The 19,828-nt window shown below is 43.0% G+C and overlaps 1 protein-coding gene across 1 annotated transcript in view; it reads right to left on the bottom strand.

Annotated features, from left to right (window-relative positions):
* Positions 1-19,828, bottom strand: part of IFT140 (intraflagellar transport 140) — a 194,950-nt gene that overhangs the window by 151,221 nt on the left and 23,901 nt on the right. Inside the window, exons 6-7 of the mRNA XM_082260271.1 lie at positions 14,937-15,112; positions 12,579-12,670 (exon numbers count right to left, since the gene is read on the bottom strand). Coding sequence (XP_082116397.1) covers positions 12,579-12,670; positions 14,937-15,112 — 268 coding nt within the window. The remainder of the gene's footprint in view (positions 1-12,578; positions 12,671-14,936; positions 15,113-19,828) is intronic.

Raw genomic sequence — 19,828 nt, 5'->3', positions numbered from 1 at the left:
CCGCCTTTTCTCCGGTATGTTCAATCCCTTGACGTTTAGTGAGCATATTTTAATAGTATTCATGTTATGAATAGGCGGTAAGTAACCAGGGGAGAGAGAGAGAAGAAGAAGAGAAAAAAAAAAAAAAAAAAAGAAAAAGCAAAAAAAAATTGGGCAAATATGGCGTCTAGTGGTCCTCGACCCAAAAAAAACCTAGACGCGTGCCCTAATAGGGTGAAGATTGGGAGACGCCGGTGAGGACTCTCCAGGCTCCCTCCCCTAACCCAACCCACTACCCCCAATCAGGGGTCTTTTATTGAAAAACATTTTATTATATATATACCTGCATTTTTTAGGTGTCATATTTCCAAAAACAAAAAGGGAAGAAGGGGAGAAGAAAAGAAAAAAAAAAAAAAAAAAAAAAAAAAAAAAAAGGGGGGGGGGAGGAGAAAACTAAAAACCAAAATACTCAAAGACCCTCACACCATTGTTCCATTACTACCATTACTATGTGACGTTATTTACTATAAACTTCACAGAGTGATGAAGGTATCCCCCTCAAAACCCCTAGGGGTGTCCCTATTACGTGCTTTCACTTTCGCCTCTTTCGAGGCATTGACTCTTGCATACGTTCTATGCTACTAGCCTCCTAACTCAGGTGGCATCCAGAGGAAGGGGAAGGACCCTAAAAAAAAAAAAAAAAAAAAAAAAAGGAAAAAAAAAAAAGGGGGGGGAGGGGGTTGTGACGGGCTACACTCCCCTTATCATTCCCCCCCTCCTCCTCCCCATCTAGCTACCTTGAGATCTGGGGTCCCCCTCTCCAAAAAAAAAAAACAAGAAAAATTCTAATCATGTATAATCATGTGTAATATTCCTCTCTGATCTATTTCTCTTTATTTATTTAAGATGGATCTACTGTATCATAAATTCCTTAAAAATAAGAGGTTCGCTATCTTCACCTAAATACCCTCCCCTCTTCATCACCCCTCATCACCCTGTGAGGTACCATATTTTTTAATTAACATATATGCAAATTCCAGACAAAAAAAAAGGGGAGGGGGGGATGACGCCATAAAGAGCGCAATTCCCTACTGAAGATTTGGAGTATTAACCCTTCCTTCATTCCCCTCTCTCTCCACATCCCAAAAAAAAAAAAAAAAATTTCCCCATTCAGAATAAGCTAAATTTATGAGCTCCTCTTTCTCATCCCTCTCATCCCTCTCCTAATGTCCTCATGAAGTGAGTAGGGAGAGGACTAAGAGAGAACCAGGGGGGGGGCTCATAACCCCTCCCCCCATCTCCCCCCCATTCCCTCCAATCCCCCTCCTCTCACCCAAGAGGTCATCCCCCCCCCCTCAGAAAGGGGAAAACCATTATTTACATATTAACATATATGGATGGGATTATATGGATGGGATGAAAGCTTCTCTCTTAGAGTACCTTGTATACCAGAGCCATATCTGTCCTCATAGTCTATAGATAGTCTGTAGATAAGAGAGAAATATCTTAGACTGACGGGAGGTAAGAGAGTGGGCTGGCTAGTGGGGGAAGCCCCCCCAACGATCCTACCCCACCAACCCCCTCCCCTCCTCCCCTCCGGTAGTCAATATATATACCATCTTCTCGTTTCTCCTTGATTTCCATCCATTTCTGCATTTTATATTATTCTAGTCAGAGTCTTCAGGGGGTCTCTTTTTCCACATGTGCTCCCATATCGCTTACAGCAGAACTAAATGAGCTGATTGTAGCATTTGCTAGTCCCCCAGTCAAAAAAAAAAAAAAAAAAGGGGGGGATACACAAAGTAATAGTCAATTATATGTTTTTTATAACTCACACGGTCCCTCCCCTCGATTGATGTCACGCTCCCTCTGCTGTCCCTGGGATTGAGGGACAGGTCTACCACGGTATGCTTCAACTGTCCCCCTGTTTCCAGGTCGCGGTAGAGTAATCAGCCAATCCGGGATCTGAATTGGGGTGGCTCCTAGAAAGGAAAAGAAGGCAGGCAGCTCTGTAGGATTTCGGAGTGTAAATGTGGTAGTGTTCTTTCGAAAAAAAACTGCTAATGGGTATCCCCATCGGTATGTACAGCCTGCTTGACGGGCGATATCTAACGCTGGTCTGAGAAGTGCTCTGCGTTGTAGCGTGGCTTTGGAAAGATCTGGTAAGATTTTTATAGATGCTCCATCAAAATCCACTGCTCTCATGTCCCATGCCTTACGCAGGATAACTTCTTTTTGGAGATAGTGGTGCACTCTGCACACCACGTCTCTTGGTCTTTCCGGGTTGGTGGATCTTGGTCCTGGCGCTCTGTGAACTCTGTCTAGCTCTACTGCTTCCAAAGATTCCGAGCCTAGAACTTTTTGAAATATGGCTGCTACTATCTCTCGCAGGTCTTCTTTGCCTGTAGTCTCCGGGATACCACGGAGCCGTAGATTGTTCCGACGGCTCCTGTCCTCCAATTCCTCTATATGTAGCTGTATGGAGATGGTTGTATCTGCAGATTCCTTATGGGTATTTTCCAGGGATACCACCCGTGCTTCTAGTACCTTAACAGCCTGTTCCCCCACCTGCAACCTATCTGAGACTGTCTGCATTTCATTTTTTATTGCCTGATAGTCTCTGCGGTGAGCCTCCTCTATTCTGAGCACTAATGTCTCTATCTCTGTACGTGTTGGGAGTGCTCTAAGCAATGCCCGGATCTCTGGGTCCATCTGTAGAGGAGTAGAGAGCTCTGGGCTACGGGGGGTCGTCACCTGCTGTTGCATACTTGCTGTGTCTGGGGCAGTCGGGTCCACCGTCTCGGATAGAGATGCCGCACTTGCCTGTGTAACTGGGCTGCTAAGCTTCTCCTCTGCCTCTTGCATCTGTGCTCTACTCCCCGCCATCTCGGATGTCAGGTCTGTAGCCGCTGTATGTGTCTGCGGCTTGAGATATTGTACTATCTCTCCCCTTTGTTTCCCGGACGTGCGGGCTGAGGAACGTATCCTGCTTGTTCCGCGCCTTCTCCCTGGGGACATGCCGGGCTCACATATGTATCCCCCTTTTCCTTCTCCCCTTCCCTTCCTCCTTCCTCCCTTCTCTCCTTACGGAATTTCCCGGTGTGTTAAAAAAGAGTGTTTAAATATCTCAATGTTTCACTTGAAATATCACACAACCTGCAGTCATGAACTCTGTCCTTTTAACAACATCCAGGAATGCAAGTGGTAACTTTTTTTTTTGTATCACCCAATGAGGGTATGGGGAACCAGCCCCTCTCACCTTCCATACCCCCGGCCACAGATGGATCTCCTGCTCTCTGTCTCTCTCCGAGCTGACTTTTGTTTGTTGCCTCTCCGGACTCCTAGGGGTCACGCTCCCTCTGCTTATGCTGCCGGACGCCGGCTACTCGTTTCATCTCAGCGTCTCACGGTACCTCGCCCAGCTGATCCTCCTGGCTGCGGGGTTTTTTTTTTCCAGCTACCTCCTGCAATCGCGGCGGTCCCGGCTCTCAATACACACTGCTGCCGTATGGTGAGTCAGCAGGAGTAGGCGGGCGGGCAGGCGTTGGAGTGCGCGGCCGGCTGCTAAGACAGCAGAGTCTCTCTCATCTTTGGCAGGTGTTTGCTACTGATGGATTGCTGATTTACTGAAAGGCTGGAGCCGGTCGGATCGGGGAGGGAGCAGACAAGAGCTCATGTCGAGTGCGTCCTCACCCCTATTATTTGCTCTCACTTTGGAGCCCTTTTTGTGCACTGTTAGAAATAACCCCGATATCAGTGGCATAAAACTGGCAGGCACTCAACAGAAAGTATCCGCATATGCAGACGACATGTTATTTAATCTTACCAACCCTCTGATTTCTCTACCAAACTTACTACAGGAATTTAGTCTATATGGTATAGTGTCTAATTTAAAGATCAATCTGAGTAAGTCTGAAGCAATGGGAGTAGGAATTTCACAATCTCTGAAGGCACAACTGTATACAAATTTTAATTTAAAATGGACAGACTCGGCCCTGAAATATTTGGGGACCTTATTACCACCTGTGCCTTCTCAGATATTTAAGATGAATTTTCCACCACTATTGAATAAAATAAGAGACCAATTACAGAGATGGCGTACAGGACTTAGTTCCTGGTTTGGTCGCAGTAATATAATTAAAATGAACATCTTACCGAAATTCCTATATCTCCTTCAGGCTTTACCTATTTCGATTCCATCAAGTTATTTCCGACAGGTGCAGGTAGTACTTTCAAAATTTATTTGGGCCCAACGGAGACCGCGACTTAAGAAGCAGTTACTTTATCTTCCTAAAAACTATGGTGGATTAGCGGTTCCAGATATATTAAGATATTACCACGCAGTTCACTTAGGCAGACTTATAGACTGGAACCGTCATAAGGAGATTAAACTATGGCCTAGTGTAGAACAGGCGCAATGTGATATACCGCTGAATAGAGCACCATGGTGCTTTGGCTCATTACCACGAGATATGACACGACACCCGACTGTAGGTACAACGATCCGGATATGTTCAAAAATTTTTCAAAACCCAGCTCTCTCGACAAGGCATTCACCATTAATGCCTGTTTTAGGGAATCCACAGTTTGCCCCGGGATATCAGGAGAAAACTTTCTGTAGATTAAGAGACAGGGGGATCTATCAGGCATCCCACTTTTTGAGATCAGGCTCTTGGGTGTCGGTGGATATATTGACCTCCCCTGAAGAGGGGTATGGATTAGATCATTGGAAAGCATTCCAACTCCATCACTTTTTACAATCACAGCGTACCCCACGGGAATTTGATAGGCCACTAACCACCTATGAGAAGATGTGTACACAAACAGGAACGATATCCCATGTAATATCAAAGGTTTACTCCCTAATAGTCACGCCAACATCAGACTATAGACCATCTTATATAGATAATTGGGAGAAAGAATTAAATTATAAGTTTTCATTAAGACAATTACAACATATTTTACAATTTACATTTAAATCCTCCATCTGTACACGGGTACAGGAGACAAACTATAAATTGTTATCTAGATGGTATTACACACCAACACGCTTACATATATTTTCACCGAACAATTCAGATAGATGCTGGCGCTGTCAAGAAGAAAAGGGGACTTTATTACATATTTTCTGGGAATGTTCTAAACTTGATAACTTTTGGAAACAGGTGCGAGAGATTTCCCAGAAATTTACAGAACATATAATACCGGACGAACCTGTTTTCTTTCTTTTTCACGCTCCGGATATGCCGGATAGGCAATATAAACATTCTATCATTCGCCATCTATTGGATGCGGCTAAGGCGTGCATACCCCTGTGCTGGCGAGAAACTAACTCGCCGACTATTAACATGTGGATAAACAAAGTAGAAGAAATGAATAAATATGAAGACCTGATTCTATCAACACGAGGCCAACACGAATTATACACTAAAACATGGACATTATGGAATCAGTTTATAGTTTCAGATGAAGGGAGAACTCATTACACTTCCCCTTAGTTAGTAGAAAATAAATAGGGGTAAGGGAGGATACCAGACTCATAGGGAGAAACATTTAGAAAATACCAAGATAGCACGGAGAATACAATAGGAGCATCAATGGACACTCCCCCAAATGGAGGAGGGGTGTTTTTTTTTTTTCTTTTTTCCTCCTTTTTTACACAAGGGGTGTGGATGGGTCACGGGTGGATTTAATTGGCACAAGTGGAGGGGAGGGTTTGTCCTCCTCCCCATAACTAAATTTTTTTTTTTTTTTTTTTTTTTTTCTTATGTATTTTATATCACAGTTAATCACGTCACATTTTCAGTGGAAATATATTTATTGTTGTGGCACAATACTTAAACTAAACACATAGTAGCACCATTTTAAAGGTATTGGTTAACGAGACTACTTAACTGTAGGTAGCCTTGGAACACTAATGATAATCTTAAATAAACACAGTATCACATGACACAGGATTACACAGATACTAGGAATACAAGGAAACACAATAGGGAACACCAAGGGAAGGGGAAGACACTTAGAAATAGGATTTGGGGGAGGTTGATCTCAGTGAGGGGATTACTAAACTTAGGAGAATTCTCCGTGGACCGAGGAACCCCCCTTACATTACTTCTAAGAACATCTCCTTCCTTCAAGGGAGCAGTTCATAGAGTACCTTTGAAGGAAATATAAAAGGGAAAGTGAAATGAATAGAAGAGAAGAAAAAGAGGAAGCTTATAAACAGAGACCTTTGGGAATATAAAATGAGAAGAGGACATATATGTTTAACCCTATTTAGGGATTCTGACTTACGAATTTAGGGGAGTACTATGTAGAGACAGGAATTGATGATATAAAGGATAAGGAGCTAAAGTATTCATGGGATAACAGTTGAGGGGGGAGGGGAGAGAGAGGGAGAAACTCTTGATTTATAATCCCTTTTTTTTTTTTTTTTTTTTTTTCTTTTATCTTTCTTTTCTCTTGTTTTATTAAATAACGTTAGAAAATATTAGGGACAATGGAGAGTACAGATGACTTTAGTTAATTGTATCAATTAAGTCCTACAGCCTTGATTGAATTTAATGTAACAGATGATGTTGGAAATAATTTTGTGTTGAATGCTTTATAATGTAAAATGGACTTGAAATGATGTATTGGAATATTTTCATTGTCTCTTTTGAATAAATAAATAAAATTTAAAAAAAAAAAAAAAAGTCAGTGGTTCCTCCTGCTGAATTCCATGACTACTCTATCCTGTAGTAAGATGAAGGCTGGTGGGAGAAACCACTGAGATCTGCGGGGGGCACAGCAGATCGACTCTTGCAGAATTATCAGTGTATGTACAGAGATCAGTGAACAATTTTCTTGCAGCACAGCTGTGTTTAGCGGTAGAGTAGAGCTGCACGATTAATCGTATGAAAATCGCGATCTCGATTCACCCCCCCTGACGATCTAAACCTGACATATTCTCGATTCTTTGCATAGCTGAGGGAGCAGAGAAAACAGCTGTGGAAAACTCCCAGTAACTATAAACAAAATGATTACATTGTATCTTTCCTCCTGCAAACGCCTATCAGCATAAGTCTCCCAGTAACTATAAACAAAAATGATTACATTGTATCTTTTCCTTCCCTCTGCCAGGGAGAAAGGAAGTTTAACCTCTTAAAGACTAGACCTTTTTCTGACATTTGTTGCTTGCAAGTTAAAATCATTTTTTTTGCTAGAAAAGTACTTAGAACCCCCAAACATTTTATATATTTTTTTAGCAGAGACCCTACAGAATAAAATGGCGATTGTTGTAATATTTTATGTCACACTGTATTTGCGCAGCAGTCTTTCAAACGCAATTAATAAACTTTAATGAATAAAAAAAAAAAACGTAACAGTAAAGTTATCCCAATTTTTTTTTGTTACACAGAGAATCGTGATCTTTCTTCCAAGCTAAAAAATCGTGATTCTCATTTTGGCCAGAATCGTGCAGCTCTACGGTAGAGGCAGCAAAAAATGAAAAATTATTTCCTTCTTTACATACCACAACTTGGTTTGAAACTATATTTTAAAGACATAGTCATTTTTATCCTGAAGCCTCAGCCTAACCAGGACCAACTGCCTCAAATATTAGAAAAATGTATAGGATCAGGACAATTTACAATATACTTTTATGGATATATACATATAACAACAAAATAATGATGTGATAAAAGTTTGTATCCAAAATGCATTAATCAAATTATTAGTGCTGCAAAATATGCACCAGACAAAAGTGAACAGTACACGGAACAACATTTTGTAAGTTGGAATGCTGAGGAATAAATCTTCAACACTGATTATCAACTCCACAATAATGTACACTCACCGGCCACTTTATTAGGTACACTTGTTCAATTGCTTGGTAAAACAAATTGCTAATTAGCCAATCACATGGCAGCAACTCAATGCATTTAGGCATCTAGATGTGGGGAAGACCACTTGATGGGGAAGAAAGGAGATTTAAGTGACTTTGAACGTGGAATGGTTGTTGGTGCCAGACAAGCTCGTCTGACTATTTTAATAATTGCTGATCTACTAGGATTTACAAGCGCAAATATCTCTAGGGTTTACAGAGAAAGGCCGAAAAAAGAGAAAATTTCCAGTGCATGGCAGTTGTGTGGACAAAAATGCCTTGTTGATGTCAGAGGTCAGAGGAGAATGGGCAGACTGGTTTGAGATGATAGAAAGGCCACAGTAACTCAAATAACCACTCGTTACAACCAAGGTATGCAGAATACCATCTCTGAACGCACAACACATGGAACCTTAAAGCAAATGGATTACAGCAGCAGAAGACCACACCGGGTGCCACTTCTGTCACCTAAGAACCGGAAACTGAGGCTAAAATTTGCACAGGCTCACGAAAATTGAACAATAGAAGATTGAAAAAAACATTGCCTGGTCTGATGATTCTGGATTTCAGCTGCGACATTCAGATGGTAGGGTCAGAATTTGGCATAAATAACATGAAAGCATGGATCCATCCTGCCTTGCATCAAAGGCCCAGACTGGTGGCGGTGGTGTAATGGTGTGGGGGATATTTTCTTGGCACACTTTGGGCCCCTTAGTACCAATTGAGCATAGTTTAAATACCAGAGTATTGTTGCTGACCGTGTCCCTCCCTTTATGACTACAGTGTACTCATCTTCTGATGGCTCCTTCCAGCAGGATAATGCACCATGTCACAAAGCTTAAATCCTCTCACCACTGGTTTCCTGAACATGACAATGAGGTCACTGTACTCCAATGGCCTCCACGGTCACCAGATCTCAATCCAATAGTGCACATTTGTGATGTGGTGGAACTGGAGATTCGCATCATGGATGTGCAGCCGACAAATCTGCAGAAACTGCGTGATGCTATCATGTCAATATGGACCAAAATCTCTAGGAATGTTTCCAACACCTTGTTTAATCTATGCCAAGAAGAATGAAGGCAGTTCTGAAGGCAAAAGGGGTCCAACCTGGTACTAGCAAGGTGTACCTAATAAAGTGGCCGGTGTGTCAATGAGGTCAATACACTACATTTCAGCTTCTGAAAATTGGTATGCTTTTATTTGGTGTGAAAGAGTCAAGCTGATTTCTAATCCTCTGATGAAGGTTTGGCAGCAAGGTAACATTTTGTTGCCCATATGGATTTGGCACTAATACTTATGTGACGCATGTCACAGTTCAATACACATTTATCACACAGAAAATGTAAGTTATCAATGCCATTACTCAAAAGGCTAGCTATCTTTCAACCTAAATACTAGACTTTCAACTTCATCTTCATGCATAAGGGCTCATTCAAACAGGCAAAGAGTCCTGTGCTCCGTGTGGAGATGCTTTTCCTGCGTCTGCATCCACCTCAGAGCTGTATGCAGGCAGTCCATATAAGTGGATGCAGATGCTGCATGGGCCCAGTTGCATGTAAATATTTGCCACTGCGGGCAGGAGTGGCTTCTCGGCTCTGTTCCGTGCATTCAGATCTGTGTACCCACTCCAGCCCGCATGTCAAATTTTGACATGTGACTATGTCTGTGCACCCGCTGCTTCTGCATCCACTTCTATGGGCTGCCTGCATGCAGCTCCAAGGTGGATGCAGGCACAGAAAAACGTGGCTTGGAGCCTGTCAAGCTTTTTATATTATTTTTTTGTTAACCACCCCTTTCCTGTTATGATGGCTTATCGTTATTTCACATACTCACCCGCCCAGCAGATCCATCGTTGTCCTGCTGTGACCGCTGTTCAGGTGTCACAACCCAGGCTGCACAGAGCCATCTTGGAACTCCTCAGTGATCTTGAGCCAGTTCCAGGTTCATGCAGCTGGCCCACAATGACGTGTGCCAGCTTCGCCCATGACTTCTGTGTGTCCCTACTCCTGCAACCTCCAGGGATGTGTTATGGGGATATCCCAGGAGACTGCAGCAGAAGGTACACATCGTTTTTGCCTAGGCAAGAATGGCAGGAGGGAAGAGGTAGCCAGATTTAAAAAAAAGATCATTGTAAAAATCTTCAGAGTTCTGAAGACCCCAGACCCCTCCTCTGCACTTAAAAGTATTCAAAACGCCAAGTTTGGCTGTTTTGAATGCTGTAATTTTTTTTAATCTGGCGCCAGTACCCGGAAGTTATGTCATGACATAATTTCCGGGTTTTTGCATGGAGACCCAATCAGAGCCGAATGCGGCTTTGATCAGGTCTTCGGCGACCGTGCAGGCTGGTTGCCCGGGTCTCCCGGTGGAACGGGAGACCCGGGCGAGCCACAGAAGGCGGCAGGAGGGGGGGACGTCTTGGGTTGCTTCAGTATGTCACAGTACATGTTGGCATTCATGGTTCCCTCAATGAACTGTAGCTCCCCAGTGCCGGCAGCACTCATGCAGCCCCAGACCATGACACTCCCACCACCATACTTGATTGTAAGCATGACACACTTGTCTTTGTACTCCTCACCTGGTTGCCACCACACATGCTTGACACCATCTGAACCAAATAAGTTTACCTTGGTCTCATCAGACCACAGGACATGGTTCCAGTAATCCATGTCCTTAGTCTGCTTGTCTTCAGCAAACTGTTTGCTGGCTTTCTTGTGCATCATCTTTGGAAGAGGCTTCCTTCTGGGATGACAGCCATGCAGACCAATTTGATTCAGTGTGCGTGTTTGGTCTGAGCACTGACAGGCTGACCCCCCACCCCTTCAACCTCTGCAGCAATGCTGACAGTACTCATACGCCTATTTCCCAAAGACAACCTCTGGATAGGACGCTGAGCACGTGCACTTAACTTCTTTGGTTGACCATGGTGAGGCCTGTTTGGAGTGGAACCTGTCATGTTAAATCGCTGTATGGTCTTGGCCACTGTGCTGCAGCTCAGTTTCAGGGTCTTGGCACTTTTCATATAGCCTAGGCAATCTTTATGTAGAGCAACAATTCTTTTTTTCAGATCCTCAGAGAGTTCTTTGCCATGAGGTGCCATGTTGAACTTCCAATGACCAATATGAGAGAGTGAGAGTGATAACACCACATTTAACACTCCTGCTCCCCCATTCACCCCGGAGACCTTGTAACACTGACGAGTCCTAGAGTAATTGCTTGTCTCCTGGAATCTCCTCCATGCTCTTGAGACTGTGGTAAGAGACACAGCAAACCTTCTGGCAATGACATGTATTGATGTGCCATCCTAGAGGAGTTGGACTGCCTGTACAACCTCTATAGCAGTGATGGCGAACCTATGGCACGCGTGCCACTGATGGCACGCAGAGGCCTCTCCCTGGGCACGCGAGCTATAGTTTTCTGAGCAGTTCCGGGCACACAAAAGCTCCACACACTTCACTGAGAGGAAATAGCGCCCAGTGTCCATGCACTGTCCCGGCACTGCCCTTCCTCCTCCAGATCATTCACAGCACTTTGACTCAGAGCACAACTCTTTGGCGAAAAGCTTTGGAACCAAATAAGACTGGCAGGAAGGGCAGCCAATCACCTCCCCCAGCCGTGGGATGAACAGCCAATCAACTGGGAGGCCAATCACCTCCCTCATTTAGGGAATGAACAGCCAATCGACTAGAGGGCAAAGTAGGTGAAGTGGGAGTTTGTTTGACCGGAGGTTGCCGAATGCAGCTGCTTCAATCCATAGGGGAGAAAGCCCAGAGATGAGTTCGGAGCTGATGGTAATGAGCTGCGCCATGTGACCATGTTCTGTGCTATGTGCATTTGCTATGGGTGTGTGGGCAGAGGAAGTATGATGGGCTATATGAGTGTCACTGCACCACTGCCGTACAACAGCAGAGGGGGGAGGGGGTGGTGAGCTGCAGAGGGGGGACCAGATGTGTGATGAAGAGGAAAGTGTGACATTAGCTGTATGGAGGGTGGGATGCATGGTGAGGAGGTGTGCTATGAGTTACATGACGATGTGTAATGTGCAGCTCACTGATGTGATGTGGCTGGACAATAGAGTTGTGAGCTGAAGGGCAATACATATTATGTACTAGAAATTTACAGTGTGATGGAGTTGTGCGATGTGCTGCATGGGGATGGATGATGGCACTTTGAAATATATAAGTTGGTTTTGTGTCGCAGTTTGGGCACTCGGGCTCAAAAAGGTTCACCATCACTGCTCTATAGGGTCCAGGTATCGCCTCGTGCTACCAGTAGTGACACTGACCCTAGCCAAATGCAAAATTAGTGAAAAACAGTCAAAAAAGATGAGTAGGGAAAAAAATGTCAGTGTCCTCAACCTGCAAAACCATTCCTGTTTTGGAGGTCGTCTCATTGTTGCCCATCTAGTACACCAGTTGTTAAATTCATTAACACCAAAGCACCTGAAACTGATTAACAACCACCTCTAACCACCTCTGCTACTTAACTGACCAGATCAATATCCCAGGAGTTTTTTATTGACTTAATGCTATACTCTGATTAAAAAAAGTGTTCCTTTAATTTTTTTGAGCAGTGTATTATTGTGCAAGAATTTAATGCACCTAAACAAATCTATTAAAATATGAATAAAAAAAGATTCTGGCACCGATAAATAATATGGCATATTTTTTGTGCCAAAAAACTGTGCTGGAATTTCTATGCTGTATGCATGCAATAGATCCGAACAAAGGTTTACCTTATGACACTTTCCCCTGTAGCTGTAACAAGCAAAGTCTTCTCAATACAAAGAATGTCCGCCGTCTTACCAATCCTTCCAGTCAGCTTCACCTGTGGAGCACAACCAAAACAATGAGACAATCTACCACATATTACAGGTTGTAAAGTATTAGAGATGGGGTATACAAATGTATTGCCAGCCAAAACCTTTTTTTCTTAGTTTTTGCTAGGGTGGGAAAGGGTTAGAATGCCTTTCTGGTTTTTACTGCTATCTGGGGCCCAGTTAGAGAGATTTACCTTCACTTTCTGCCCTGCTGACATTTCGCCAGACAAAAAAAAATGAGAAAAACTTCAGATTCTAGAGGGCAGTGCTGACTTTGGACTTGATAAAAAACAGTGGACCAACACCAGCAGATGACATGGCTCCACAAATCATAACTGTAGAAAATGTTGTATTTCATTTGGAAATCAAGGTCTCCGAGTCTGGAGGAAGAGTGGAAAGGCACAGAATCCAAGTTGCATGAGGTCCAGTGTGAAGTTTCCACAGTCAGTGATGATTTGGGGAGCCATGTCATCTGCTGGTGATGGACCACCGTGTTTTATCAAGTTCAAAGTCAGCACAGCCCTCTACCAGGAAATTCTAGAGCACTTCATGCTTCCCTCTGCTGACCAGATTTATAGAGAGGCCAATTTCATTTTTCAGCAGGACTTGTCACATGCCCACACTGCCAAAAGTACCAACACCTAGTATGATATTTGGGGGTTATTTAGTTTAAATGTAGAGCCTACCAGTGAGCAGAGTCCACGGCAGTTGTGCCATTCAAGGGCTTTTTGGTCCACTCTTATTAAAGAAAAATAACAAACATAGTCCATCCAGGATTCCTAAGCAGGGGTTTCAACTTTACATAGCAGTAAACATAATAATCAAATAATACCAAGCCACCTGGCTCTCTGGTCAGCACTGCGGCTCAGGCTTTGACCTCGGTCCTCTTGACCCTGTAACAGTGTCCCTGTTAGGTACACACTCTGTACCCCTACTGACACTCTCCTTTTGAAGTCTCCTTGCTGATCAAACCCACAGGTTTGGGCCCTCCGTCTGCACTGTCAGACTGCACTGTGCACTGTACTTCCTTGCATGCCAGGACTCCTGGGGGGGGGGGGGGGGTTGGAGCCCAGAACCCCAATCCTGTCTCTACTAAAAAGGCCCAGACCCACCTGCACAATCAGTGTCCTGGCTGTTCCCAAGACCTGGTCCCAGGATTAGAGATTTCATCCCACATTGATCGCTATGAAATCTCCAGGCTCCAGGTCCCCAACTGGATTTTGTCAACCACAGGGGAAACTGAAAACACAGTTTCCTCCAAGTTAAACAGTCCTCCTGGAGCCTCTCAACCTGCCTGCGACATGCCCCCTCACAGCTGACTGCACTGTCACACTGGTTTAATAATCATGGTATCACTGTGCTTGATTGGCCAGGACCTGTCTCTGTTGATGTCCGCTTTAGGAGGAAACGCGTCAGGGAGGAGCGCCGCATCGTCATCATTCATACCCTCTGTTCGGTCCAGTCCCGAGGCATTATTTAAAGACAACCAATGTAAGTGCATCCTGTAATTTTTCAATAAATGTTAAGAAGGTACTGCACTATTGTCTGGTCTCTGTCTTTATGAGAAACCGTGTGGACATATTCACTGGCACCAGAGGGGAATCATCCAGATCGAGGCTGCCCAGGATAGAGGACACTTACCATCAGGAGAATCTACGATAAGCCCTATACCGTCTACTATCTGGTAAGAGGCTCATCCTCCCGTTTGAGTGGTGCTTTTTAGTACACATCCTCACCTGAGCACCCCTCTCCTATCTGGATTCCTATTCAAAACGCCCTTAATTTCTCAGCTCTGGTAAGGGGCCAGTCCTAACATGGTGGTGGGATCAACTGCACCTTAAAGTTGCTGTGAACATTTCACCTGGAAATTTCCGTATTCATCACGGATATTGTTTTGGACTTTATGCACCTTATTTTCTGTTTTACACTTATACTTAAGTGTCATTCTTGTGTTCACATTGTCGATTGACTCACTGTATTTGCCTTTGTGGCTCACCAGTTTACATTCACCAGTTCACTGCAATATATGTATTGGTGTTGAGACCAATTTATTTCATTTTATTTTATTGTATTGGTTTATCTCAACCTGATTGGTTGACACTTCATGAGTTTAGCGCACCTGTTTCTTTTATTCAATGCTCACTTTTTGACAAACTCTCTCTAAATGAAAATCCAAGGGGTCTCCATGAGCCACGGACACCAAGGAGTGTGCCTCCCCACTGACTGATTCAGCAGTGTGTCATAGTGACAGTAATCCTCTAGGTCTAGGCTCACCTTTGAGATCTCTTCAGCGTCCCCTTCTGGGGTTATGAAGAACCGTAACAGCAGGAAGTTCTCAGAGATCACAACAAGCATAGATTTCTTCTCTATGAAATGCAGTGTGCGCACAGGACTGTCCATACCAATTATCTGGCTACTTTTACCCTGTTCGTTCACCCAGTGTATCAAACCTAGAATCAAGAGGAAACCAAGTTCAAAAAGCTTGCATAAAGTCTGTACACAATCTACTGCAGATTCAAGCAAAGAAAGTCATGAGGCAGGTTATCAAGCAGTTATAAGTAAAATGTTTCTGTTTTTCATACTTTAGTCTCCCTCATAAGTAATCCCACTTTGGTGCATCCCCACCAAGGTAATTAATACTAATTAAATAGTGATAATCCCTCACGCTAATATGATAGCATTAATATTATTCAAAATTCAAACTGTTTAGAATAATGTGCTAATAATGTGACAGTTAGTCTACTACTGCTGCAGCTTAAATCCAAATAAAACCACCAGTTTAGTGTACATACAAATCAAATTCCTACAGCAAGCTGCGCATAAAGTGAATCAATAAATATTTTGCATATAATCAACAAATTGTAAAGAAAATTATATGTCATAGAACTCATACATATATGTTTAAATAAATGATAATAAAGTGTACTTGCTGAAAGCATATGTTCCTGGATGACATCCTCTCAATGTTCAAAGTCTCATATAAGAACTCCCCAGGTGTGGCTCCCATGAATTTAACTCGGATCACTTTAAAGAATCCACCACCAACGTGCAAAACCACTTTCATCAGTTGGTCTCTTTCCAGAAATAGTAGCCCCCCATACTCATGGTGTGGGCAAATGCGTATTTGGGATAACAGTATCACCAGTCCCCTCAGGGTTAAATAAGTGCTCTCAGGATGTCCTCTTGCACACGATTCCCAGGTAATCATATGAAAAAGAGAGAAACGTGTGATACCGTTTAACTAAAAGTTTTATTTAACATTGTAAAACCTTCTCCCATTGCACTTACAATGTCAACATGAAAACAACACATTGGTGTGAACTAAGGAGGATGTGGAGCGCTTCAATGGTCCTTACCACCTCAACGAAGTCGGGAGTGACGAAACGCATCGGGGCGTGGCTATACGGTAAACCGGATTGTCTATTGGAGGAGTGGAGGACGGTGTCCGAGGTCTGAGAACCAGCGTGGAGGTGGTAAGGACCAGTGGAGCGCTCCACATCCTCCTTAGTTCACACCAATGTGTTGTTTTCATGTTGACGTTGTAATTTTCTTTACAATTTGTTGATTATATGCAAAATATTTATTGATTCTTTTTATGCGCAGCTTGGTGTAGGAATTTGATTTGTATGTACACTAAACTGGTTATTAATACTAATTGCCGGGCTGCTATGCCGACTTATTGGTTTTGATATCTTCTAAGCCATTAGCGTGGAAAACGCATGAACGCCAATTAGACAAGTGGGAGTAATGTCAGGATTCTTATTCTTTATACTTGTCTGGGGTAAGTGACACATAATATTGTTTAGCATGACAGCCAGGCATCTAGAATTTCAAAAGAAGAGGTCAGTAAGTGCAACCGCTAAATAGGCAGATCTGAAAGGATACATTGCCATAAATAAGTTTACACCACAAAAGCCAGCGCATTCAGAAGAGGCAAATATGTATATCAAAATATGATCCAGAATACCAGGATCTAGGGAGTCCCCATATCCTGTGTGTCAATTTCCACGGTAAACACCTTTTTTAATAAAGAAGAAGGAGAACAAAAGTGATCCAAGGGGTCACGTAAACAAAAACAGCAAAGAAAAGAAAGAGAAAGGATAGGAAAAAAGAGGGAAAAAAAAGGGGGGGGGGAGAAGTAAAGGGAAGGGGACCAGGGACCCATTCAAACTACCAATCAGTCCTCCCGGGATCGGGGACCAATCATTATAGTCTCCAGCATAGGAGATTTAATTCAACAGCTTTTTGTACTCCTCAGAGTAGACAGATTTGTGCCAGTAAAACCATTTTTGCGCCACAGTAATTATAAGATGTAATATGGATCGTCTATAGACCTTACTAGAAAACCGCTGGTAATGCAGAAGGAAAAACGCTGGATCTTTTGGTAGCTCCCTTTCAGTGAATTTTTGGGTTATGCGAGCATCAGGGGAATATCCTGTGAATCTTTACCGGCATGAGGGTTATTTTAAGGTGATAATGTAGTCAGGCTATGAGTCATCCAAGTACCTAAAATCTCTTAGCAAATTAGTAAATTAGCTTTAACACAAGATCTCACTGACCTCTGTAGCTGCAGGCACTGTGCAGCAATTCATCCTGAAAGTAAACCACGTTTCCCTCCTCCCAAAGGTCCTCTTCTGTGTTTACATTAGAGATTAAAAGGCAAAAAGACTGCTGATAAGGTTTGAGCTAAAGGTTTGAACCAAGGTTCGGAGTGAACATTTATCTGTTCGTTGGGAGCTAAACATCATGTATAATAGTAGTAATACTACACATTACAGTTTTCTGCTGTTGGTAGTTGTTAAGGGCGTTGGCAGGAACAGGCACTTACCAACCAGTTGTGTCACCGGACCCAGTCACATAGTCAGGAACCCCCCGTGGGGTGGTGGTTACATCATTGACAAAATATGTCCATGGTTATAGACCAAATATAACTATGTCTGGATTTGGTCCGTGATGTCACCACATCCTTGCCCCCTTGTATATAAATCTAAAGACTGCTCCAGTCAGCTGTTATAAGTGGCATGAGTGGATCGGTCAGTGTATTAACAGGTTTTTTTCTCTCGCAACGATCACCAGTAGAGGTTTCTCATAACTGACATTGGATTTACAATGCTAGATTTGTGGGAGGGCTATTTTTTTTTTTTTAAAAGGACTCTTGTGTGTTTTATTTACATCTGACGTATTTGCATATGTATGGGTGATATGTGCCCATTACTCATTCACACAGGAGAGGGGCAAATATTTGGGGGCAACATTATCTTAAAGGGGTCTTCCAGATTCCAATAAGTCTCCTCTGCACCCCCATAACAATCAGGCTAGGGGTGTGGGAAGAGGTCCTTGTCCTCATTAGCATGGGCCCCCCACTTCCCATTTGAGGGCATGTTTTCAGAAGAAAAAGAGGCAGCATGACTTTTTTTTCCCATCCCAATCCAATTAGCTTAAAAGAAATATAGGGAAAATGGATTTGACATTTTAGCTTCTATTGACGTCAATGGGGTTCGCTTTCGGCATACGAATTCTTAAAATGTTCAGCTGAACGTCAATGAACTAAACCCAGGTGTGTTTGGCTCATTCTCAGTGCTCAGTCACTGCTGGCATAGGGTAGCTGGGGATGTTGAGAGAATAACTTAAATGACTTCAGTGCTTCCGGGGGGGATTTTGAGTTTAAATTACTCTACAGTGTCTTTAGTTACAGCAATCAATGAGGGTTTGTTTTTTAAACTAAATTGTCCACTGGATAAGAACATGTTAATACTTGAATGTTCATAGTCTGGCCACATATTTATTTTGAAATCTATATTTTAGTTTTCAGTGGTCACTGGCAAGTTAAATCACTTGCTGGCTGCTTGTATCTCTTGAGAACTCTATTGGCAAGAACTTTGCACCAGAGTTTCCAGTTTTGTCCAACTGATTGATCTTACAATGCCAAAAATGTGTCACTCTGCCCATGAAAGCTCCATAATATATACTGTAGCTAACAAATAGTTGGGAATCCAGCTGAAAGCAAGACAACTTTGTTACAGTCTTGTGGGAAAGGGCGGCAACTATAGGGAAATCTCACCACAGAAGTTACTGAGCCACTAAATTTAATTTGTTTCAATGGGATCTACAGAATATGCTCAGTATACCAAGGAAAGCAGAATGCACACACATTCATCCTGGCTTATTTTTGGTGTTCTTGATTAGGTCATTCCAGCTGAACTGAAGTTGATGTGATGTGGAAACCATTTAGATGCTCTTAGTATTGTTCCCTTAATCAATAATACCCCTAAGCAGAACTTAAATTCTCCCCATCCCCAGAAACATCAGACAATTGCTGTACCATGCATGATCTGGGGTAAGAACCTTGTCTCAGATTGGACTTCGAGGTTGCTGTCTTTTGATAGGGATGTTCCTGGATGTAGTCACAATGAGCTCAACACACCCAGGGCCACTATAAGAAATCATGGAGCCCCGTACAACCTACCTGACAAGGGGTCCCCAACCCTGCTCCTGACCCTACCCCCTGAGAGGGCAAAAGAAGTGGGGGGAGGGAGAGTGAGGTGAGAAAGGGGAAGGTGAGAGGGAGAGAAAGAGAGGGAGGGTGATAGAAAAGGGGGGGTGAGAGAAAGTGGGGGAGAGAGGAGGAGGGATAGAGAGGGGAGGGGTGAGAGAGAGGGATATGAGAGAGGGGAGTGAGAGAGAGAGGGGTGAGAGAGAGGGGTGTCAGTGTGATGAGTGTATAAAGGGTAGGGAATTGGCACTGCCCAATAGGGATATTATGATGGCGTCTCTTTTCTATATATATATATATATATATATATATATATATATATATATAGAAATAATTCTATATATAACTCTGATATTTTATGTATAGATGTACCATATATTTATGTATCTCCTATTTATTTGAGTATCCATTATAGTGACGCCATCATAATATCCCTATTGGGCAGCGCCAATTCCCTACCCTCTATACACTCATCATTCAGATATAGCTTTTGCTATATTCTAAGGAGGCTGCAGCCCCTTCATCCCCTTACATCTCCATAGCGCGGGATTTTTTCTAATATTTAGGGGTGTCAGTATGTCTGCTACTCACAATTATTTTAGTTGCACATGTTTTTAAATGGTTGATTTATATACATTATTTATCCGTGCGATCTTTGTTTTACAAACAAGCA

The sequence above is a fragment of the Pelophylax lessonae genome (assembly GCF_965119305.1).
Source record: "Pelophylax lessonae genome assembly, chromosome: 6".
NCBI lineage: Eukaryota > Metazoa > Chordata > Amphibia > Anura > Ranidae > Pelophylax > Pelophylax lessonae.
This window is presented reverse-complemented; position numbering and strand designations above follow the sequence as displayed.